This window comes from Ailuropoda melanoleuca, chromosome 11 (assembly GCF_002007445.2).
Source record: "Ailuropoda melanoleuca isolate Jingjing chromosome 11, ASM200744v2, whole genome shotgun sequence".
Classification (NCBI taxonomy): domain Eukaryota; kingdom Metazoa; phylum Chordata; class Mammalia; order Carnivora; family Ursidae; genus Ailuropoda; species Ailuropoda melanoleuca.
Genome location: NC_048228.1, coordinates 79147212 through 79172582, shown reverse-complemented (window position 1 = coordinate 79172582; position 25371 = coordinate 79147212). Strand labels below are relative to the sequence as shown.

The 25371-nt window shown below is 41.5% G+C and overlaps 1 protein-coding gene across 14 annotated transcripts in view; it reads left to right on the top strand.

The window, feature by feature from the left end:
- FAM114A1 (family with sequence similarity 114 member A1) overlaps window positions 1-25371 on the top strand; it is an 82597-nt gene that overhangs the window by 51630 nt on the left and 5596 nt on the right. For 8 of the 14 annotated variants that reach the window (XR_004628901.1, XM_034671944.1, XM_034671949.1 and 5 more), the window contains 3 exons: window positions 1626-1787; window positions 2937-3076; window positions 5802-5874. Coding sequence is in view for 13 of the 14 variants with exons in the window: in XM_034671944.1 (XP_034527835.1) it covers window positions 1626-1787; window positions 2937-3076; window positions 5802-5874 (375 nt within the window). In the remaining variant the exon portion in view is untranslated. The other 6 variants (XM_011235940.3, XM_002928124.4, XM_034671950.1 and 3 more) reach the window with 4 other exon arrangements.

Here is a 25371-nt window from a genome sequence, read left to right as displayed (position 1 = left end):
NTTGTTGTTGTTCTTTTTAAAGGTATTGGTTGTAAAATTCAAGTGATCCACCTGAAATGGAAAAACCCCAAACCCCAAATAGCACACGAGAGGAAGAGAGTATGAGGTTGGTAATTAAGATCCCAGGAGGCCATACAATGAGATGTGATGGGAAAACATGCAACAATTCACCAGTGATTACCCTGTGGCCTTGAGCAAGTCACTTCTCCTCAAGAGAGAATTGTATACTGGAGCAGTGGGTATCTTTCGCACAGGGGAAGGAAGAGGGGTGCAGAATCGCCAAAGGGCCTTTTCAGATTCCGTCTACCCTCCCTGCTGCTGGGGTGACAGCGGGAATCAGGCAGAGAGAAGCTCATCAGCTGCATCAGCCACCCGTCTCCTCCCCTCCCCCACCCCGAATGCTGGTGCCGCATGGTGTCCCAGAACGATCTGGCTTTATCACTCTGGCTTCTTCTAATTGTATGTTTTGCAAGTTAGTATAAAGTCTTGCTGTGGAGTTTCTTCATGAGGACACTCATTATTAATTACTTAAAACTGTGTTATTTTTCCCATTCGCTCGCTCGCTCTCTCTTTTTTTCCCTCTCTCTAGCAAGCAGCAGGGGACGCAGGCCCTCACTTATCAAGGTGGGTGAGGAAAGGGCAGGATGAGGCAATGAAGGGGAGACATGAGTAATTTCTTTATCTCAGATAGAGGTCACTGATTCTGGGAGGTCAGTGCCTTGAACACAGCAGGAAATTGCCTCATTCATCTCTGTGCAGCACCTGCCCCTGCTCCGGGAGGGAGGGAGGGAGGGAGAGAGAGAGTGTGTGTGTGGTGCCTCCAAGGTCCCACTGGCTTGTTGACAAAGTCAGGTGAGCTTTAAGGTGAGAAGCAAGTTTAACATAAACTCAGATACAACTTGCACTTCAGCAAACGGCTTTAAACTATAATGATAAAAGCTGGTGAGGCTGTGCTTCCTAAATTCAGGGAATAACAGACAGGGAAGGTAGGTCATTCTGCTTGGTCAAGTCAGCCGTCATTCTTTCGGCCACAGGTTGCTCCACCTGCACTCATGTGAAATTGAACTAGTCACAGAGCAGCCCCAGGTCTTCACAACAGCTCCTCTCCTCGCCTGGCGTGACTGGGGAAGAGCTGGGCCATCCTTCATCCTCCCTGAGTCAGACATTATTAGGTTCATGAAACATTAAGGGCTTCATGAGACATATCAAATGAGGAAATTTGCTTTAGCAATGACCCTGGCTAAATCTCTAGCCTATATATATAAAAAAGGACTGTTATTCTTTTGTAGTTGGTCATGAAAAGTGAAAAATATACTATCGCTCTTTCAAGGTGACTGTCATTTTTATTCTTATCCGTGTATCATTTTATAGTGCTCCTTAAAAAGGTCCTGCAGTGTTCTCTCCATACTTCCTTTCTGTTCTGGCCCCTTTCCTCACTTTATATTCACCAGAAAGCACCAACAAGATGTTTTTAAGGAGACTAAGGAATTGCCCCATCATCTTTTGGATGAACAGAGAACCACTCAGGAAGGTAGAGGGCAACGTCATTCTAGTCTTGGGATTGGAATGCCTTAGTTTCCAGATTTGCATAACAAATGAGTTGCTTTGGTTGGGGGGCTTCGCAGGCCATGAAGAAAGCCCATGACTGGGTAGAAGGAGATGAGGCTATGGTGTCCGTAGATACGGCAGAAGCTTCGGCGGAGAACACTAGAGAAGAAGAAAAGGAAGAGAAACCAGAAAATCCTGAAGAAGACAAAAAGGAAGAAAGGAGAACTAAGACAGTTGAGGTAAATTTATTTGCAACTGGCCACCTGAAGAGCAGTAATATGACTTTAATTTTATTAGCAGCCGAATTTCGAGTGAGGAGAGACCACTTAATTTTCATTTGCAGCCCTGTTTCAACAGTGTAGAAATATGATGGTTAATGTGATAAACACTAAAATTTCTCAAGACAATTCGCGACTTAGCGTAGATATTGTCGTTTTTCTCCAGAGCTTTACGAGGATAATTTAAAGGAAAAAAGATCTTTAAGAACATCGTTGATTTATCATTAGGATAAAATTCCATCTGATATGCAAATTTGTAACTATAAAATGTCTTTATGCCCCATAAACTAATGAGATAATTGAAGCTTTTTTCCAAAAAAAATTTCGTGGCCACAGTTTTTATTCTGTAGTTTAATAAATTTATGTATGCATAATTTATAGCCTGCCTGTGTTCAAAAATGAGTTTGCAGTAACTTTGTTTTCACATTGAATTTTCATTTTATAGAAAGTAACTTTTTTTTTCATTAAGATTTTATTTATTTGTGAGGGAAAGAGAGTGAGTAGGGGGGAGAGGGAGAGAGAGAATCTGAAGCAGGCTCTGCCCTGACTATAGAGCCTGAGGGGGGGCTCGATCCCACAACCGAGAGATCATGATCTAATCTGAAACCAAGAGTCAGATGCTAAACCGACTGAGCCACCCGGACATGCCAAGAAATAACTTTTTAAATTCAATCACTGTAAAAAGAAATGGCCATTGAGGTTTATTTATTCAGTTGCCTTCCACAAGCATTTTGGAGCCCCTACCTGGTGTGTGCCCAGAATCGCTCTGAGAAGTAGGGACACGGCCATAAGGCTTGCCATGTCACTAGGGGCCTGACAATATTTCCTTTTTATGGCGGCATTTCTTCTTAGAAGAGTCTCAGATACGCCCATTAATCTTTGGGTAAACTTTTCAGGTCATTTTTAAAAAGAATTATATAATGTTTTTTTAACATTATAGGGTCATTGTTAAGTAAACTCTACCCCCAACGTGGGACTTGAACTCATGACTCCAAGATCAAGAGTCACATGCTGTACGGACTGAGCCAGCCAGGCGCCCCACATCACAGGGTTTTTTAAAAAAGCTTCTGCTCAGTGAATAATTGTCTTACTTGCATTTATCTGTTTCAGGAAGTATATATGCTGTCCATCGAAAGTCTGGCAGAAGTAACAGCACGCTGTATCGAGCAGCTCCATAAAGTAGCAGAATTAATTCTTCATGGGCAAGAAGAGGAGAAACCAGCTCAGGACCAAGCAAGAGTTCTGATAAAGTAAATGTTACTTTCAGTTCTTATGTTTCCAGTTTTATGTATATGTGCCATTCAGATGCACACACACACGCTTGCGCACGTGCACACACACCGCCAGGCTACTAAAGATTTAGATTACAAGTCAATTAATCCCATGTTCTATGGTCGTCTTAAGAAATAGACTCTCTTAGGAATCCTCAGATTCTTAGCTGAATCATGTTAGCAAGAATAATAATAATTAACTAGGAATTATTTATGAAGAGATTTAAGGAAAGACACACTAAATCATTTGAGGGTAAGTGTTTATTTTCATAGATCGAAGTCTTAGAAGTACAGACTTTTAAGGGTAATTGCATTTTTACCGTACCACAAGAATAGAGAAAGAACATCTTTATGCGACTTGTCAGCCAGCTTCACAAAGATATTCAAACACACCCCTGCTGTTCCTAGGGACTTACACCAGCTCTGCGTATTCCGAATGCTGGCAGTGATGGGTGGTGATGTAAGCCAGTTCCCTGTGGCTTGCATGTGTGTGCATATGTGCTGTCATATGTTATAGTCTTCAACAAATAGTAGCCACTCTTATTAGTTTATCTAGTGAAATAAAATGTGTTATCAGTGTAACTTCATATACGTGAAAATAGTTGGTATGGAGCATATATTAAATAGTTGGTACGGAGCTGAAAAACAAGCCATTAACTGTACGTTTGGTATAGAAAATTAGCACAGATCCGAACACCTTCTCATTACTACACAGACACAGGAGTCAAAATAGAGCCTCCTAAAAATATATGGGTACACACACACACGTCGCAACACACGCGTTCACTTTGCTAGCTAACTAGTCTTTGCTTATTACTGCATTTGGCACTGTAGGCTGGGGAGCAGATGTTTCATCAAAGAACCTTCCAAAAAGTCAATATTAGCATCTTTGTACTACTGGTAGCATTTCTCCTCACTTGTAAGGATATGTCATCTAGTCTAGATTTTCCAACCTAAACATATGAAAATGAAAGATATTATACGAACCACACAGTACTGCACTTAATAGACTTAGGAAGAAGATGTACCTACCTCAGTGCATAAAAAGAAGAGGAAAGGAAAAAGTAGGAAAAGTTTAAAATAGTGAGGAAAACATCTAAGTACTCTTTTATGTTTGGGGTACTTGTTTGTAAAGGGAGGGTGTTCAGAAGTCCCTAAGTATGCATAGCAGGACCTTACTCTTAGCACCTCTGATTTCCAGTCCAGATTATCCCAGCCTTACGAAGCTGCACCAAGCAAAAGGTAACAAGACCTCCCACTTGTCTGTATAATAAGTGCCTTTCCACCCACCTGCCCAAGGACATAGACAAAATGGCTCTGGGCTATCCCTGGATCTTACTCCTGACCCTTTCTGCAGATAAGTTTTGGTTGGATAGATGGATGGGTGGATGGTTGGATGGATGGATGGATGGATGGTTGGATGGATGGAATGATGGACAGATAGAGCTCAACAAACCTAAATGCATAACTTAGAACCCCTATTTATCAAAACAAAGCTTACCTTTACTGATTTCACTAGATCTTTTAACATGTAAGATTTTTGACTTGGAGTTACTGTTTTTCTAATAGCAAATAGCATTTTAACAACACTATTCATAAAAGTCATATATATGAATTATAAGAGAAAACAGACAATACATCATTACATTAACTGGTTGTTTTCGGTTTTTGTCATCAAAGCCATGTTTGTTAAATCTTGCGGCCGTCCTGCATTATTTTCTTGGGGTAAAATCTTACAAGTCTAATGGCTAGAATGAACTTGGAGTTTTGATTTAAGTCTTAAGAACAGATTTTATAGGACCTTTATTATGAGGAATCTAATGAAAAAAATAATCAAGAAATCAAGAGACAGCTGAGTTTGAATCCCAGCTCTATCCCAGCATGTTCTAAGCACGTTACTTAAGTTTCTTAGGGTGCCTGCTGGCTCAGTCAGTAAAGCATGCGACTGGATCTCAGGGTCATGAGTTCAAGCCCCATGTTGGGCTTGAGGTCTACTTAAAAAAAAAAAAAAGTTACTTAACCTTCTTAAGTGCCAGTTTTATCATCTGTAAAATGGGGATATTAATGTCATCCATAAGGTCACTATGAGGATTAAATATGACTACTCATATAAAAGTACTTAATGGGGCACCTGGTTGGCTCAGTCAATTAAGCGTCTGCATTCAGCTCAGGTCATGATCCCAGGGTCCTGGGATCGAGCCCTGTGTCCAGCTCCCTCCTCAGCAGAGAGCCTGCTTCTCCCTCTTCCTCTGCTGCTCCCCCCACTTATGCACTCTCTGTCTCTCTTTCCCTCTGTCAAATAAATTAAATCTTTTAAAAAAAAAAGTACTTAACATAGTACCTCAGTGAACGCTCATTATTATTTCAAAATGACCAGAAAGCTAAAGAAAAGCCACTTGGCAAGAGGCTTACACCTCTAAACATATGGAGCTCAAGTCTCAAATTTTCCTGCTTATGCTTTTGATTCTGCAAAGAGGTAGGGTGAATTAGGTGATTACTCATTAACTACACATGCAGAGAAAACCAGGATTCGATTCAATGGTAATTGTGAATCATGGAAGATTATTGAGGAACACACGTCCACAGAGCATCTTCAAACCTGTGTGTGTTCTTTTAAATGGAATATGGTATCAATACCAGTAGTCTTGATGGTTAAATTATTGCGTCTGATGGAAAATGCCCAAACCACTTTTTTTTCTTTCAGATTAACTACTGCGATGTGTAAAGAAGTGGCCTCCTTATCAAAGAAGTTTACGAATTCTTTAACCACTGTTGGGGTAAGTTTATAGTGTTGATTCTTTTTTCCACTCCTTATCCTTTATGGAAGATGGGTCTGTGAGGAACTGTGAGGAGAAGTGCGGGATGCAGTGCGTTCCCTGATAGCTCCATAAACAGAAGCTGCGCCATGATGTCCGCTAAAACCAGGCCAGGAGCGCCTTCTGTCAGGACAGGCAGCCCAGGGCTTTTGTCTGACTGGGTTCTAGTCCTGACACTGCCACCTCCAACTTACAAGATGATTAGGTGGGTTTTGAAACATCTCTGGGCCTCATTTTCTTTATTTGCTTAAAAAGAAGTCAGGGGCGCCTGGGTGGCTCAGTCGGTTAAGTGTTTGCCTTTGGCTCAGGTCATGATCTCAGGGTCCTGGGATCGAGTCCTATGTTGGGCTCTTTGCTCAGTGGGGAGTCTGCTTCTCCTTCTCCCTCTGCCCTTCCCTGCCGCCCCCCAGCTCATGCTCTCTCTCTCTCTCAAATAACTAAATAAAATCTTAAATAGATAGAGAGATAGATAGATAGATAGATAGATAGGTGTCAAATGGAAGTTCCTTTCATTAACAGTATCTGTGATATATCATTCAAGAATCTCTATTAAAATAATTTTGAATATTCGCATTAACTGTTGCCGTCAGAACCTGTCTTCTATACGCCACCCAAGATGAGAGGTTTCTTTGCCTTATTATTATACTTCAACTTTAACTGAAAGAAAAACATTTTACCCATGAGCAGAAGTGTTTCTGTTCTCAAGGGAACAACCTTGGAAAGGTGCAGGGTTCATTCGGCCAGTCACTTCACATAACCCCACCTTCGTGGCACCAGGAAGACAAGGGGAAACGATTCCTTTCCAACCTTCCTGCTGTTTCCTGTAAGGCCCTGAATTCCAGGGCAACGGTTCTTGCCCTGAGGGGGCGCCGGCTCCATCACCTGCGCAGTCAGTCGTGTTTGCGCTGCAGGCGTGGGGTTTGCCAGGGCTGCCTCAGCGGCTACCCCAGAGCTGTATCGTCTCCGGGTGCTGGAGGGGGCAGCCTGAGGTCGGGGTGTCGGCAGGCACAGGCTCTCGCAGTGAGCCTCTTCCAGCTGCTGTGGCTGCAGCCAGTCTTTGGCTCTGGGCGGCCGAACTGTCAGCTCCTTATCGGTCTTCACGTCCTCCTCCCTCTGTGCCTGTCCGCGCCCACATTTCTCTCCTCTGAGGACACCTTTTGTATTGGATTAGGGTATGACCAGTGTGATGTCATCTTAACTCATGACATCTACAGTGACCCCATCTCCAAGTAAGGTCACATTCCAAAGTCCTGGAGGTTAGGACTGCACAGGATCCTTCTGAGAGAACTCAGTTCATCCTTTAACAGGAACAAGCTCTACATAATTGACCCAGAAAAGGGACTTTGTTAAAGGCCATGGAGGACCACGAGCGCTGTGGGGACCCAGCGCCAGAATACATATTCCCATATGTGACTCAGTGGTAGCCCTTCTTGCCCCATGTCTTTGCATTCGGATTCTGGGTTCCTGGGGAAGAAGGCTGAAAGGCTCCTCAGTGTGGGTCACATGTCCACTTGGTATCCCCTGTAGTGACTCGGGACAGGATCATATCATGCAGACCTACCTGGCTGTTGGGGTGCACTTCCCCCCCCCCACCAAGGCCAAGGATAGTTCTCAAAAGAAGTAGAAATGATTATAGACGTGACTGGCCGCAGAGAAACAACTCAATTCATTAGGGCTGAACTACCTACCACCTCTTCATTTTGTTGTCAAGGAATCTGGTTTCCTTCTCCTATTTTGCAAAACATGAGCTTTCCTACTTGTATCATTTGGGGGCTTCCTCAGTAAGAACTTCACTACATGTAGGCAGAGTGAGGGGGAGAGAGACGTTCATTGATATGATAGGCTTGACGAAACGCATTTGTGGGCTCAGTGTTGTCTGAGTAACCGACACCCATGGGCTGCGGTGTAACTGCCAGGCTTACAGAGACGTGTGAGGTCTTAATCAGGATGAGACGGCCTCGGCCACCCAGCTTCCCGAGGCTCTCTGTAGCCTCTTCTCATGCTTTCCCAGGTTCACTAGGCGGGAAACTGAGGCCCGAAGGGGTGACTGATTCCCCCAGGCCTCTTGATCTCTCACCTGCCGGGTGGCTGCCCATCAGACAGATGGCCAACTGCTTGTTTCTCTGTGGCTGTCCAGTGATGAGGAAGTATGTGTCTGTAGGTGTGTGTGTTATATGTTATATGTTATCTGTGGTTCGTGTTGGACATCCGTTTATTTACATTCGTGGGTAATAGTCACGGTATTGCTTCCCGTTTCTTTTGACCTATTGTCTTCAGCTCTCGCCCCTGAATGTGAGGGCACATCACCTGGAGAACTTGTTAAAATGCAGGTGTTGAGCCTGTGGGCCGGGGATGAGGACTGCGGTTCTGCATCTCTAATAAGCTCTCAGGTCATAGCAGTGTTCCCCATCCACAGCGTACGTTCTGAGCAGCAAGGCTCCAGCAACTGGGTGTGCACTTGAACTTACACCTGTGTACACACTTGACGTCTGCTGTACATGCGTACCAGTGTTTTTGTGTACACAATCCAGAAGGCACAGGTTACCACTTTGGAGAAAGAAAGTGCTGAAGCTACACAGAGTTTACTGAAATGCCATCCCGTCACAATACCCCTGATCTTGTGCTGGGATGAATCATTTACATCGAGTTTCTGTTCTCTGAAACAGCCATTATTCATAACTTGAAGTTAATGAGTGCCTATTGCTCTCCAGACTCGATTTAAATTGCTCGCACATCTCATTGATTCTGAAAACCAATGTTATTTTATTGCCCTCATTTTGATTATATTTTAGAGGTTTATTGATAATCAAATAAACGTGAAATCAAATACCATAATGGATTTTCTGGTTAGTTACTAAAATGACTGGGTTTTTAAAGAGTTTTTCCCCAAGACTCCATTGTGGTTTCTCCAGTAAGACATTACTTTGCCCTCAGTAGGGTAATGCCAGTGAAACTGTGCTGCTCTGGAAAGCTGTATTTCATCTATATACTTTTGTTTCCCATAAAGTCTTCTGGGTACAGTAAGGACACCTGCCTATTAAACTTGCCCTCTCTCTTTCCAGTCCCTTTAATTATTTATTGTCTAAGAGTTAAGTGAACACTTAGAGAAGACTGTTGATTGATAGACTAATAGTGGAAATAACAATAATGATACTAACACTAGCTCTCACTTTTTGATCTACTTAATATCAGGCTCTGAATTTCTGTGCTTTACCTATATTCATGTTTTGCAAACTGAAATCTACAGATCTGTCTGGAAGTAATATTTAAGAATGGGTTAATTGGGGGGCGTCTGGGTGGCTCATTCAGTTAAGTGTCAGACTCTTGATTTCAGCTCAGGTCATGATCTCAGGGTCCTGGGATCCAGCTCTGTGTTGGGCTCTGCACTCAGTGGGGAGTCAGTTTGAGGATTTTGTGTCTTCGGCTCCCTCTGCCCCTTCCTGCTGCTGGCAGTTAAGAGAGCACATGATCGTGCTCTCTAAAATAAATAAATAAATCTTTTTATTAAAAAGAATTAAGAAAAGGATCTCTAAAAAAAAAAAAAGAATGTAGTTTCTGTTTTGTTTTGTTTTGTTTTGTTTGCTACTAATCTGGAAGACATACCCTATTATCAAGTACCCGTGTTCCATTTAAAACAAGAAAGAAAATAAGGATCCTGACCGGGACTGGGACAAGCGTGGGCCAGTAAGATACTTAACTCACCTGCAAAATTTTAAAAAGTACCCTGCTCACAGCACCCCCCCAAAACAAAGAAACAACATCAGTCATCTAGATAGATATTTTGATGTAAAATTTAAAAAATGGAAATGAATGCACACAGATCATGATGAACAAAATATCAACATTTTCAGTAGAGACAGGCCCCAACCTTGTCCTTGTACGACTCAGCCGCATTCATCCCCCTGTAATCCCCGACGTGTTGCAAGCTTTCAATAGTTAAAAACATCTGTGTTTAAAATTTCTAGCTATGTGACTTTCAACAAGTTACTCAACCTTCCTGATTCCTAGTTTCTCAACTTTAAGGTCATCATGGTACCTACCCTACTAGGATTTCTGTCAAAACGAAGTGAGATTCTAGAGAAGAAGCACCAAATGTGAAGCCTGGTCTATGATAAGCATTCCACTTCTCTCCTTCCTCTTTAAGAGATCCCTCAACAGAGCCAGCATGTGACATTTGATGTGGCAAGCCTTGCAGCATGAGCACCTAATCTGTCAAATTTCATCCTTTTGATTCCACAGAGTGACAAGAAGGCTGAGGTCCTTAACCCCATGATCAATAGTGTCTTGTTAGAGGTAAGTGGCCCCCAGAAAGAAAGTGCTTCTGAATCAAAGCAAATGTTAGAGCTACTTTTTTTTTTTTTTTTTTTGGTCTTTTCCCCAGGCAGTGAGTGTTATTGCAATGCTAAATCTTAGCACCAACAGTCTTTTTTGAGTACATGTGTAGAGCCCAGCCAGCTGTTAAACCCTTGGGTGAAGCAACAGTCCCTAATTTTCAAGAATTCCTGATTAAAAAGAGAAATGCTAAGCTTGCACGTTATTTCTGTTGCTGTTTCCTCCGGCAGAAGCACATTTGTGCTGCCAAGTTTGACACCAGATTTAACACTGTGATTATTGGCTGCAGTGAGGGCTTCTTGCTCAGTGGTGATTTGTGTAAAAATGGGCACTTCTCTCCAATCACGAGAACCTTTGTTTAGCTGGGTCTCAGCCTCAAACTAGCAGTGTTGACCAGTTGACGGATCAGCCTCTGCCAGTTCAATGATCAGAGGCTCTGTCCTCAGAGAGCACTCGCTCCCTGGCCTGCCGCCTTGCGGGGACTCGGTAACACTGCTGTGAAAGTGTCCTGAGCCCGCTGTGGTTTTGCCAGAAGTAGTGGCGTAGGAGAGAAGAAAATAGGCCTGGGAGGCCTCATTCTTGCTGTGTTCCACCTGTGGCTAGTGGAGGAAAACCTTCCATTAGGGGCCTGACTCTAAGGAACTGGCACGTCTGTGGCCCCAGGGCACCCAGCTGAAGCCGCAGGTGTTAACACGTTACGTTTGAACAAGGGCAATGCATGTACAGCAGTTTGGCGCGTGTGCTGAAGTAGCTGTCATTGCAGAGTTTGGAAATTACCAAATGCAAGTCCGGGAAGGCTACTATATATTTATAGTGCTGTCTGTGGGAATTGCGCCTTACTGTTAAGGAAAACTACCAAGGTACAAAAGTAGCAAAGCGGTGGCATCAAGTGTTACCGTTTAGGACACAGTCACGCAGGGGGATGAGGTCAGCGAGCAGGGCCAAGGAGCCAGAGGGGCAAGTTCTGGAGGACACAGCTGAGAGGAAAGCCAGGCGGTCAGAGGCAGAATGTGGAACAAGAAAGTGTCTCCCCCGGCCACCCAGAAGGCATCGGCAGATTACTATGTCAGTCGTGAAGAGTATGCGGTCAAATGTTGATTCATTTCCTCGGTGGGAGTTTTCTTACGATTTAGTGACCTGAAACATTCAGTGGCCTCTCCGTCCACTGCTGTGTGTTGGGGTACCACAGACACGAATGGCAACATCGAAAATCCAAACCAAGTAGAGGGTACCAACATGCACAGGAGGAGGACGGCCTTCAAGGACTGGCCGTGAATAATTGCACAATGACATCTCCAGTTAACTTTATGTAGCCCGTGCTTGTCTGTTCACGTCTAGGTTAGGACACACTAGAGCTTCCTGCACACTGTGCTTTTGTGTTGTTTCGGAACAGTGGGGTTGGTCTGGGAGAAGGATGGGTAAGACCAGACATACTGGGTCGTGAATGCACACATATCCTTGTACCCTCCCAGTCTATGGAAATGACTTGCCTCGTGTTGAGTGAATTCTTCTCTCTGTTGAAGAGCTGAATGCGTGCCATCCAAAGGAGTGTGTTTACATTTGCTTTAAGCACCAACATTAACGGGAATATATTTATAAAATATTGTGAGGTTTGAGGAGAGGGACCATTATGAGATTGGAAGAATTGTCAGGCCTGAACCCTAAAGGCAGCCCTTCAAGCACGTGTCTCCCTCCTCCCAGGGCTGCAACAGCACCACGTACATCCAGGACGCCTTCCAGCTGCTGCTGCCCGTGCTGCAGGTGTCACACATCCAGACGGGTTGTTCCGAACCACAGCCGGGACCTGGGCAGACTCCGTCTGGTTAAAGAGGAGGGCAGGCCACATTGCTTCGACATATACCATTTCCGGGGATGTTTTCTACACATCTGGCCCCAGATGCCCCTTGGAGGACTCTACAAGCAATTTTGCACGGACAGTATAGAGAATGCAAGTTGAGAGAGAGTATCCCATCTCCTAATGTATATGGTGGTTTTACAAATAATTGTGTTTTATGTTAATTTAAATTTACATGGCTTTATATTGTTAATTGCCTTTCATCTGAAGTTCATTCACCAATATTCATTTCCATTTTTCTGGCCAAGCATGCTATATTTAGAAATTCATGGGCAGATCCTGACTTTTTTTTTTTAATCCTTTGAATTCCCACCTTTAAATTTCCCATTCTTTCTAGTATTACTTTAAATCAGTTCTTATACTGAACTTAGTTTTGTTATATAAATATCATAGGCAAAGATAACACTACTTATAGATATTACCTATTATGGTAAAAGAGAAACATAAGTATCTCTTTGTAATAACTCATTCTAAAAACAAGCTTTCATTGAGCTCCTACTGTGTGCTCACAACAGGGAACATGATCTCAACCCAATTAAGACAGGCACTCTAAGTAATCTCTGCACCCAAGGTGGGGCTCAAACTCACAACCCTGAGATCAAGAGTTGCACGCTGTACCGACTGAGCCGGCCAGGCGCCCCTAGACAAATATTCTAAAAGACGGTTTCTAATAATTCTTAAAATGCTTAAAAATACTAATGAATTTTCTAAACCTTAAAAAATTCAAAGACCAAGGTAAACTAGTGTTTGTTTGTTTGTTTGTTTTAAATGTTCTTCCTTTTAATGTATTATTGTATTTTTCCACACTCCTTGGACTTTTTGACCCCAAACTTTATATATAGGGTGAAAATATATATGAAAAATGGGTACAAAAGAGTATTCAGTTTAAACTTGACTCGTTATGACCATAAGTGTATGAATGCATAATTACAAAGCTTGGAAACATTCAAATAGAAAATTAAAGGGATTTCAACCCAGCAGACCCCCAGACTGCGTTTTTCAATCTGAGGCCAGATAGTCTATAAATACACAGATCACACTCACCAATGGTCAATACCATCATTGTTTCTAAAGGGCAGAAAATACCGACGTGTGGGTTGACTGGTATCTTGATCCATGAGAGACTGCCCAGGAGACTCTGCAGCCAGGAGAGGCCCTTCTCCTGAGCTCTCTAAGTTCATTCGTTCATTCCGGATTTCGGAGCCCCGTCAGCATCCCTGCAGACATCATCACAAGATGTGTTGTCCCATGGCTCTCTCCAAGGCAGATGAAGCTTGTGCTTTTGTAAGGGTCAAAGTCCTTCCCTGACATTTGCTTTTAGTCCCCTGATGGAGTAGACTGCCTTTGTCCCATACAGGCAAAGTGGGACTCTTAATTATCTCCTGTGTCTTATTAGCATCTTATTCACCTGCATCCTAGATTTCATCTGTGTAGCTCCCAAAACAACCAAACAGAAGATATAAGAACAATGATTTTCAGTCTGGAAAATAACTCTCTGAGGAATCAATTAAAGATGCTTTTTTTTTTTCCTCTTCTCGATTGCCTGAAATGTTTCTGATCTTAAGTCTAGAGAACAATTAACTGATGAAAATGTGACATTTACCTCTTTGTAAATTTTGGACGTATTATGTCTAGAGCAGAGGAAAGGACTTGGATTTACAATTTCTTCACATTGGATTTTTTAGCATCGATGGATTTATAGGTATTAACTGGAAATGTAATAGGAACGAGTAGTTTCAAAGGAGCTGGATTCCCAGAAATAGACTTTAAGCCCAACTGCACCCATTTAGTTTATAGCAACATTTTTAATCAAAAAATGAAATAGGAATCTGTAGAAGAATAAGAGAGAATTATCCTTTAAAAATGGAGTTGACATTATTTGCATTGCATTTGCATATGTTTTACTGATAGAATATCAAAGGTTGCCAGGTAGAAACATAGGCTGAGAGATGATTCCTGGGGCCTAGCTCAATGGTCTGTGAATTACATTATTTAAGAGAGAATAATCACTTAAAATATATCCACCCTCCAGGATTGCTCTCTTTCAATGCTGGTTTTCATGTTCACTTTTAAATAATTGCTTCTTTGCTTTGCTTTTAAAACCTAGCAAAGCCCACGATCCCGATCTGGGCAAATGTCAATCACGTACTGAATGAATGATTTAGCAGGCTTACTTTGGAAGTTTTGTATTCCTTCAATAATCCTTTACATAAATTGGGTTCATTTCACTCTATGCAATTACCCTGAACAAGTGTACCAGCTTTTTTTTCTTACATCAAGTGCAAAATAAGTTCTAGTCTAAATAATGAAGTCCTGCGCCTGTGCCTTATTAAATAAAAAAACATCAAAAGCATATTTCCAATTCAAAGCAAAATGCGTCCCAGAAAAATTGCTCTGGGGTACTGATACATCTAGCTCTAAAAGGTAAAATTGAGTCCCAAATCTTAAAGCAGAGGCCTAAGCTTAAATATTCTGTCCCATTGAGAACAGAATTCTGTCTTCTCTCCGAGTCTCACACTGGGCTGCACGTCAAGCTCGTGATTAAACGAGTAGTGTGCCGAGGCGGTGGCAGGCATGAGCAGGGGTGTCCGCGGGAACCCCAGCCGCACCAGCTAAGGAACCATGGACCTCCGCAGCAGAGCTCAAAGGGGGTGGAGAAGCCTCAGCCTTGGGTTGGCTAAAGGAAAGTGCTCAGTATAGGATACAAGTCTTTACACAGAAAGGAGAGCATTTTGGTGCTTTGTAGAAGTCAGCTGACCCAGGAGCTCACCTATCGGGAAGTCACCTGTCTACACAGGCTGGCCGTGCTGCACTTAAGTTAGAAACAAAAGCGGGTGGATTTCGATCAAAGCTTTCCCAGAGGTCTAGAAATAAGGTCTTTGGGAAGTAATTTAGCAAAAATGTAAAATAAACATATTTCTCTTCTTTCCTAAAAAAAATAGAGAAAGATGATAGATGATAGATGGATAGATAGATAGATGCTAAAGTGTATGCTGAATAGATGGGGTGGATCATAATACATGATTTCAATCCGTGTTTAATTTTATAAGAGCAATTGCTCTTCCGTATCAAGCTAATTTGTGTAATGTAAAAATTGCCCTTTGATCTTCCTCTTAAGCATGGCCTACATTCTGATAACTCAAATCTAGGCTTCAACTTGGTGTCTTAAATGATTGTGTTTGTGAAGGCACATCAGAAGAGATCATACTGAAAATCTGTTTTAGAACTGCAATTCTGCCTTGTTTTTATGTTGATTAGAATTCAAAAAGCCATAGGAGTGGATCTAGACCAGCCACTCTTCATTCACATAAAAGAAAAAAAAATCATGTGGTTCACCATGCGTTTTTTTCTTCCAGATATCTCATAACTTATTCAGGTTTGTGCTCATTTTCGGTATGTTCCCCCAGAATAGACGCTGTGCTACAATATCCACTATTAAACAAATCTAAGGAAAGACATCATTCTGTTCTTTTTTTTTTTTCTTAGATCTGAAAATAGTCTGAGTTATCCTACTCTTTGAGCATCTTACCTTTAGCAACAACTAAATTATTATAACCCAACAGTAAGAAATGTATTGATGGTGTTCCTGATACTTCTGGCATCTGGGGTCATCATCGAGTGGGGATAGAAGATGATTACAGTTAGAATTTTGTGTTGGGATTTAAGCCACATTTACCTTTGTGTGGATCAGAGAATATTTTCCTCTGCATGAGTTGTCAGCCAAAAAGCAATGGGATTATGTCTGCCTGTGGTCACTGCTCACTCACTTGACAGGCCTGTCTCTTCTATTAGTCTCCGGGGGATTCTATACTGCAAAAGAATAATGTGTACATTTTTTATATGCCTTCCCTGAGTGCAGAATTTAAGCTGATTCAGAGATGCTCTATCTCCCTGCCCTGGGTTTCACCACTGGGCTTCTGGAGCTGCCATTTGGAGGAAAAAGCCAGTGTAGAAGCCAAGGCCAGATGGATGGAACCTTGGCATAAAGCAAAGCTAAGCCTTTGCCTTCGAGTCCCTGCCATGTTATCCTTTTTCTCTCTCAGGATTTTTTTTTTTTTTTTTTTTGACAGCCAGTAAGTTCCTCTCTTCCAGGATCAGCCTTTACAGTCCTGCTTCTCTTTTCCACAGCTTTTCTTCCCTTCCCCTTTCTTTATAATTATACTACCCTTTCCCCATTGATCTCAGAAAACAATCCATCCAAAAGATTTCAATAATAAAAATTAATATGTATTTACCATGTGCTGGACACTGTGCACACAGTATTTTATAAGCGTTGTTCCATTTCATCTCCATAATTACCCTATTGGGTAGATATTATTACAGTCTCCACCGCCCAAATGAGAACACTGAGACCCAGAGAAATTATATAATTCGTCCAGCATTACACAACTAGTAAGACAGAGTCCGGATTCAAACCCAGGGCAGTTTGACCTGACTAGCCAGCGTACTTTAAACTACTATACACAGCCTCCAAACAAAAAGAAACATCATGTGTTATTTTTAGAGACATCTGAACACTTACATGTTAGGCTCTCTTTACGCCCGTGAGGTGGATTTGGAGCTGAAAGATTTGGTTGTCAGCTTTGGTTGTTTCCATGCAACTGAGAACAAACTGGGACTAAAGAGACACCGAATGAACCCATGCAAGGTCACCCCGGGATTATTCTCACCCCAGGCTGGCCACATCACCACTTCACGGACATTTACATCAAGCAGCTTCCTGGCCGGCAACCCAGCATCCTGTCTCACAGGTGCCTTTGATATGCCTAAAATGGCTCCATTTCCTCCTCCTCCCCCGCCCCCCTCTGGTGCCAGGGAAACCCATTTGTAAATCACCACCCTTCCTGAAAATCCTTAACCCTCTACTACTACCTGCCCGGAGAATAGGGATTTTTTTTTTTTTTTTATGTTTTCCCTGTCTTGAAGATTACCGATTTATCTAGGCAGCTGTTTAGCTGAATCTTCAGTACCAGGTGCTGTGAGATACTAATAGATATCTTAAGGATGTGCTAAATAATAACTTCTTGTCTCTGGCCTTGGTGCTGTTCCCTATGAAGCCCAAGAAATGACGACAGTGGTGGTGGCATTCTTATTTACTGAGTACTTACTATGTTCAGACACTTTAGCTCTGTGATCTCATTTAATCCCCAATGTCAATTTTATGAGATAACTACTGTTATTATACCCATTTTGCAGGTGAAAAAATGAAGCTCAGAGAGATTAAATAATCTCTGTGTTTATCCAACGAATAATTGGAAAAGCCAGGCAGTATATAAAATACTAGACAGAGCTCACAGGCAAGCACGTACCTGGTCATAAAAAGGACATTTTCCCCTGGGTTGGGTCCTCCTCCAGCTAATACCTGGGCTCTCCTTTTCCTATCCTGTGGCTTCAGGCAGAGATAAATTGTTCCACAAATCTCCCCGTCAGAGGCCTAACCACATTTTTCCTGCTGATGCGTCTGATCCCAAGAGAAGGCGCGTAACCTGTACATCCCATTCTCCCTCATATTATAAACCTCATGTTGAATGATCCATTTCTCACTGAAAGCAATGATGCCTTTTTTGACACTTTTGCAGGAAAGCTCTAGTTTGCTATTTTTGCAAAAAAAAAAAAAAATCCCACAGCTAGGATATGTGATAAAGGATAAGAAACCAAATGATGAACTGCCGGGCAGAAAGACTTTGGCCATTTCTGTCAGAAAGAAGTATTTGGTTCTAGAGGGCATCTCCATCATGGATGTGTGGGATGTCTTTGTTTCCGGCAGACTCACAGCTCCCTCCCCCACTTCTCCCAGGTCTTTATTCAAAAGCCACCTTCTTGGTGAGGTCTCTCCAGGTTAAATTGCAATCTTCCCAATATTTCATATTCCCTTTCCCTGCTGTTTTTTTTTTTTACATCCTTAAGATGTATCACTAGCTAACACCCTTTGTATCTTACTTGTCTATTATCTGTCTCTTGCACTAGAATGTAAATTCCACAAGACAGAGATATTTTTTGTCCGTTACCATATTCTGAGGACCCAATGCTGTTGCTTGGCACAGAGTAGGTGCTCAGTAATTATTTAATTATTTGTTGAATGAACAAATACATCAAAGTCTTAATGTACAATCTGTGAATACTGAATGAGAGGATGGAAACAGCCATATTATAGGGCAATTAATGAGAAAATGTCTGGTTGAGTTATATTATGAATGTTAACTATAGAAGTAATTGTGTCCATTTTAATGGTATTTGACGTTGTAGGACAAATGGATGTGATTTGGAGGCTTAGAAATATATAAACATTTTTTCCATTAAAGTGAATGGAATTTACATTTTTTGCTTAGAAGAATTCACTCTATGAGAGATTTTTCAAGACTTTTCATCACACAGGGGTAAACTATGGTGAAAAATTAAAACCACCTAAATAAGTAACTATAGGTATACTGATACTGTGGAATAGTATGCAACCACTAAAAAGAAAACAAAGAATGTGTCTTAGTCATTTTGGGTTGGTGTAACAAATACAGCATTAGACTGGGTGCCTTAAAGAACAAACATTTGTTTCTGCAGTTCTGGAGGCTGGGAAGTTCAAGGTCAAGGTGAAGGCAGATCCAGTGTCTGATGAGAGCTGGTATCCTGGTTTACAGATAACTGTCTTCTCACTGTATCCTCACATGGCAGAGAGCCGAGAGAGACAGGAAACAAGCTCTCTTGTGTCCCATTCATGAGGGTTATGACCCAATTACCTCCCTCATCACACTGGGGTTTAGGTTGAATTTTGGGGACACAAACATTCAGTCCACAGCAGGATAGAATAAATCTCTGTACTACCAGATCTCCAAGATGTATTATTGAATGAAAAAAGAAATCCACACTATGGTACTTGCAGAATATTTATCTAAGATAACACATGGACACACACAAAGATATAACATACACACACACACACACACACACCTAGAAGAAGATTTAGAAAGATACACATATAACTACCAGCAATGCTGTGACCAGGGGTGGAAAATGTTGTGATAAGGTAGAGGAGAACCTGAGAATTTGGCATAGTAATCAAAGGGAACTCCAGTGTTATCTGTAATAATTAAATATTTTTATAATGAAATTGTATTAATGGATGACTTATGTAACAAAATTTTTAAAAATCCAAACAAGACGCGAGGTGCCAGGGTGGTTTAGTTGGTTAAGCATCTGACTCTTGATTTCGGCTCAGGCCATGATCTTAAGGTTGTGAGATCAAGCCCTGCATAGGACTCTACGCTGAGCATGGAGCATGCTTGAGATTCTCTCTCTCCCTCTTCCTCTGCCCCTCCCCCCCCAAAAATAATCAAAACAAGAAACAAATGAAAATTGATTCTGATCAGGGAGATAAGAGGATAGGGCCCTACCAGTGACTTAAAGTATAAAACACACAAATTATTTTTCAGGAGAAGAGTCAAAAGTATCAGTGAGGGCCTCTTCATGATTTGGATTTCTTCATCATCAATATTCCTATAAGGTTCTAAGACAAGTTTGATGACTATACAAATCTCTTTTCGCTTTCCTCAGAGAAGCCCAAGCCAAGCATTCCAAATGCATAGTTTGTAAAGACTGTGATGATGTAAACAGAAAAATTTGTCATTTCCATCTCATTGGAGGTGGACTCCAACTTTTTTAGCCAGATAGTCTCTGTAATCTTCCTACAAATCCAAACAGCTCTGAGATACGAAATGGCAACAGAAGCAATTTCAGAAACTTCTGGAGGGAAACACCACACGAATAAATGAGTCTGTGGTTCAGAGTTATTAGCTTGACGCCCGAATGCATATCATATTTGCGAGAAGCAGTTTACAATCTGCTCTTCTTGACAAATGTAGCACAAGGGGATTTAAATCCCTGCATTTGCAATTTCTGTCTCTCCTCCAAATTTATGGCTAAATTGTAGACACGAATAATGTGTCAGGGTTGAGTGAATTGAGGTCTCTGCTCTCCTCCTACAGCTCCATTTCACTCAAAGGAGACTAATAAATGGAAAGCAAAGGAAAGTCTCAGTAGATAACGAATCTGAGTCCTAATGACCTTCCTGAACTACAAAATGATTTGTAATTTATTTGGCATTGCCCAAACTATTTGGTGCCTGCAGTGAGGTGTGAAAACATTTTGGCCCCTTTGGGGCCACAACTGTACATTTTAAGCATTTCTTCAACAATACATGACAGGTCAGAACTATCTTTCCCTGGCAAGGTAAAAATTATCCATCCATGGTCATGAAAGACTTGTTTCCATTCTGCCCTGGACATTCATTGCCTTGATGCGGTTGTGATTGATTATTGAGTCTTGATTGTCCTGCACCCCCTGGGGCCATAGTATGACCATTTATGTAAGATATGGGTGTTACAAACCAATGCCTGATATCCCACATCTCTCTTTCTTTTAAAACCACTTGGTTTTTGGCAAGGAATGGGCATCGAGTTAATAACTTTGAACCACAGACTCACATTTACTCAAGCGAAGTCATGTGCAAAATGGCGTGTTTGCTGGCCAAACAGTACCCAGTCTGTCACTTGGCTGGTCATTTCCATCTGGATTTGCTGCAAAGGCAGCAGTTGGTCAGTCATTGCTAGGCCGTTGATACCTAATGAGAATAATATATATACATCAAGTGATTTGAAATTAGTTAGCTTAAAAAATGAAAGGCTTGTTGATTTTTAAAGGCAGGAATAAAGAAAGTCCTCCATGTTTTGCATCCAAATGTTGCCCTTTTGCCTCTTTGAGGTAATCTTTTTTTTTTTTCTTAACCAGAGCTAAAACTGAAATAATAAGGTAAAGAGAACATCTATTGGTTTTCATGAGATTATACCTTTCGTTCATTCAATCATCCATCTTTTCATCTATCTATCCAGTAGGTCCAAAACATTTATTGTGTGGACCAAATACAATAAAATTGGGTTCAATTTGAAATTCATTCAGTCCTTCTCCCATCCTAAATTAGGTAAATCAGTTTGAGCCAAGAATCCAGTAGGTATATCCATGGTTTCTGCAAACACCCACCTTATGCTAATGCCTCCCAATTTTCTACCTGGAACCCTGACATCACTCCTAAATTCTAACCAGAGTTGCCTTCCTGCCAGACATCTGTACGTCAGTATTTGAATATCCCACTAAGTGTAATCTGAACATATCCAAATTGAATTCATCATCTTTCCTTTTCCTCCTACATTCTCTGTTTGATGTACAGTGTTACTTCTGCCAGAAACCTAGCTGTCACTCTAGCTGGTGCTTCTCTTCACCCTCAACACCTGGTCAGTTGCCAAGTGCTGTTACTTAATTCTTTGTGTATCTTCCTCCATCTCATTGCCTCAGTCTTGTTTCACTTTCTTCTTATCCGTTCTATGAACTAGTGTAACAGATATTGAAGGGTAGCAGAATATGGTGCCCCAGTATATGACTGTAGGAGCTCAGGATGTGCCACCCCAAAATATGCTGCTTTGGTATGTTGATTATTTTGAGCTGTAGGCACTTGGAAAACAGCAAATGCAGGGAAGGCTTTCTCTGCACTCCTGTTATCTGCCTAAAGACCAAACCCTAAAAAGGAGCTCACTTGTCATAAATCCCTTCCCCTGGCGATTCATCAACCAGAGAAAATTGATTCTTATTACAGGAGAGGAGACTAGAAGTGACACCACACCCAGGCAGACTTCATCACAACCTGTCATACCTTCCATCTGTTCTTCTCAGGACCCACTCATCTTTCCTAAAAATCATTTACTTTCCCCTAGAAGGCCTATATCTCCTTCCCCTTTCCCCATTGAGATAGTGTATAAGCCTGAACTCTAAGCCACCTCTTTGAGTTACTCATTTTCCCCTGGGTAGCTGTAATGTTACATGAGGTTACAAGTTAATAAACTTCCGTTTGTTTTTCTCTTGTTATTCTGACTTTTATTACAAAGATCTCAGCTAAGAACTCAGAAAGGTAGAGAGAAAATTATTTCTCCTCCTCCATAACACCAACCTGATGTCAGCACAGGTCCCAGTCCCCCTCCACGAAGTGGTATCAGCACGGACTCTCTGAGAGCACAAATCTGGTTATTCCCCTGATTAAAACCTTCACTGGCTGGCTTCAGCATTCTGGAAAATACCCAAACAAAAACCTTTACAGTCTGATTCTACATTTTCCAGCACTTTCATCAATTCCTCACCAGCTCAAGGGTCAAACTCCAGAGATTCTTGTGGGCTACTCCTGGCACCATGCCCCCTCTCACCTCTATGTAGTGGCAATTGAACATATGCAACTGCCACCTTGCATTGACTGGAGCCCATGAAGGACCCTCATAGATTGAAGTATTGAACAATATTGATGACATCATAGAACAATGAATTCCAAAATCAGTATAGCATCACTAGCACAAATGAAAGTGTGCTTTAATGGAAGTGATTTTTTAATTTCTCTAATTTGGCTGTAGTATAACCCCAAAAGTGGGATAAAATTCCATAAGTCCTCCAGTGTCTCAGTCTTCTCTTACCCCAATGATTCAAAAACTGGTATTTAGGGATAACTGGGAAAGGGAAAAAATAAAAAAGATTTTCCTGAGAAGTGTGTTCAACCATTAATAAGGCCCCCACAGACTCACACACCTTTTTTTAGCTATAGGGACTTCCCAAACCTTTTAGTTAGTTATTGAGCACTGGAACTCTCTAAAAGTGGATTTATGGTGCAGCTTTTCTCCAGGTTGAACAGGGAAGCCTCATTCCAGAGCCCCAGTTAACAGCACCCTGCAGTGGTGCTCCTCTGATTGCAGTCTGCCTTCCTTCTATTCCAATATCCTTTACTGTAATAAATCATTCTTTCAGTTGTGCAGTAGCATTTAAGGCCTGCCTGCTTAAGCTTTAATTGGTTGAGCAGTTACAAGCTCAAATTATATTGTGTGAAAAATATCACAATAGATCACAGTATTGTCAATTTCTCCTGCAGAGCTCTGACATTCTCAAGCTTAACAAAGCCCATCTCTGTCACACATTAATTACTGCAATGTCCTTGAAATGGAGAATAGCATAGTTATTGCTATTTGCAAAGAGAGAATACTTCTGTCTCCTGCATGTCAGCCCGTGTGTGTGTGTGTGTTGAAGGACATGTAGATCTTGAAGTAGGGCCCCCTTTTCTGTACATCATTGTCCAAGTGCCTTTATATGTGTTCCTTCCATCCTAGCCAATTTATCCTTTAAGACTCAGATAGTGTCCCCTCCTCCAGGAAGTCTTCCCTCACTTCTGTCTTCCTCCTTCATTTAGATGCCCCTTGTCTGGGTTCCCATAACACTCCATTCATTAAGTCCACAAACACTTATTGGGAAATTTCCATATCAGGCATCTGGCTTGGTACTGGATTTTCAAAGATGGATGAAACCAGTTCCTCAAGGGGGTATTCCCCAGCCCTACCCTTTCCAGGCTGCATTATAACTGTCTGGGTTACCTGTCTCTGCTATGGGACTATGCCTGGAATAAGGTAGCTATTATATTAACAAATGGATGAATAACTAAAAGACCTCCACATCAGCAATATGTTAATAATCAAAGGGGAGACCATCCAAAGCTTTCATGTGTAATGTACCCCAATTAAATTTCATTGTAAAAACTGCTAAAAAAATTAAGTCTGGGTGCTGAGATGGTGGGGGAGGTTCCACACTGCTCAAATATTGTGGTGGTATTAAATAAACAGGAAGGAAAGATGGAGTCTCAAATACTGGCTTGTTTAGGGCACTGGTAGGCCAACCTGGGCCCCAGGGCTCATACAACTGGTCCCCAAGAGAGGGAGGATACTGTCCTCACTCCTCCTTGTCTGACCTCCCTGTCTGACCTCCCTGTTGCTCCTCCACCACTATCCATCCCATCCACATGAGCACATTGTCTAGAATATGTGATTTCTGTCTCTGATGGAATTTCTGGCACTAAAACATGCCATTGAAAAAGAACCTTTTTGTTCACATTAATCTAATTGTTCTGTAAAAAAAGCAACAATTACTGAATAATGGGAGAACTTTTCTTCTAGTATTAGTCTGTTATTTAGATAGCTAGAATAAAATAGAAAGTTTATAAAATACCCTTTTTTCCTACTAAATTTTTCACTCTGAATAAAGACTAAAATAAGAAAAAAAACCTTGATGTAATTATTAAACACTGTTGGTTTGTTTTGACATGGTGGAACTTTGTTATGATACACTGTTTAAAAATAAAACCTATATTGTCCATTTGCCAAAATAGGGAGGGGAATAGAGATGATTTCCTGTCTCCGTGTAGCAGATTTCAAGTCGAAAAATATGTTTTGAACCCAGTAAGCAGAAAGGGACATTCCAGGTACTTGATTCACAGGCTTTCTTCATCAATATTTGGGTGTTTTTTGCATTGTCATTACCATCTCTCACCATAGGGAATGGTGAGATGAGTGAAAAGATTTTAACTCTTTCAAGTAATCGATGAAACAATTATTTGTTGAGCCTATTTTATGAACATCTAGAGACGAAAGCTTCTTTCTGTGCAAATCTTCTCACAGCTACAAAAAAATTCAGTTCCGCAGAGGTACTTAGATACATGGATAGACACAAGAGAAGCATTTGCGCCATAGCAGTTCTTGTGGGAGAGTATTATTTGTGGTGTAGCCTCCAAGCATTGTTGAAACACAGGGATTCATGATACAGAACCCCCTGTTAGAAGCGTTTATGAAAGGCATTTGTCTGTATTGGACAATTTTTTTCCTAAGAGAAAGAAACTACTCTTCCCTACATAAAGAGAGATTCCATGACTAAGATGCAACAGAGAGGAGGGTTAAGAGCATGGAGTTTAAAACCTAGACTACCTGGATTCGAATCTCAACTCTGCCACTTTTTAAAAAACATTTATTAATTTATTTGAGAGAGACTCTCAAGCAGATTCCACTCTGAGCGTGGAGCCCGAGGCAGGGCTTGATCCCAGAACCCTGAGATCACCACGTGAGCCCCCTCGACTCTGCCACTTAATAGCTGTGTGACCTTGAGAAAGTTACTTAACCTCTCTTTGCCTTAATTTTTTTACCTGTAAATCGGGGTAATTGATAATAGTCCTTACCTTCTGATTCAGTACTGGCATTTAGGGATAATTGTGAAGGAAAAAGAAAAAGATTTTCCTGAGAACTGTGTTTAACCATTAGTAAACCTTTTTCTTTACATTTTTTAAAGATTTTTTTTTTTTTAATGTATTTGAAAGAGAGAGCGAGTGAGCACACAGAGAGAGTGAGAGGGAGAAGCAGACCCCCTCCCCTGCTAAG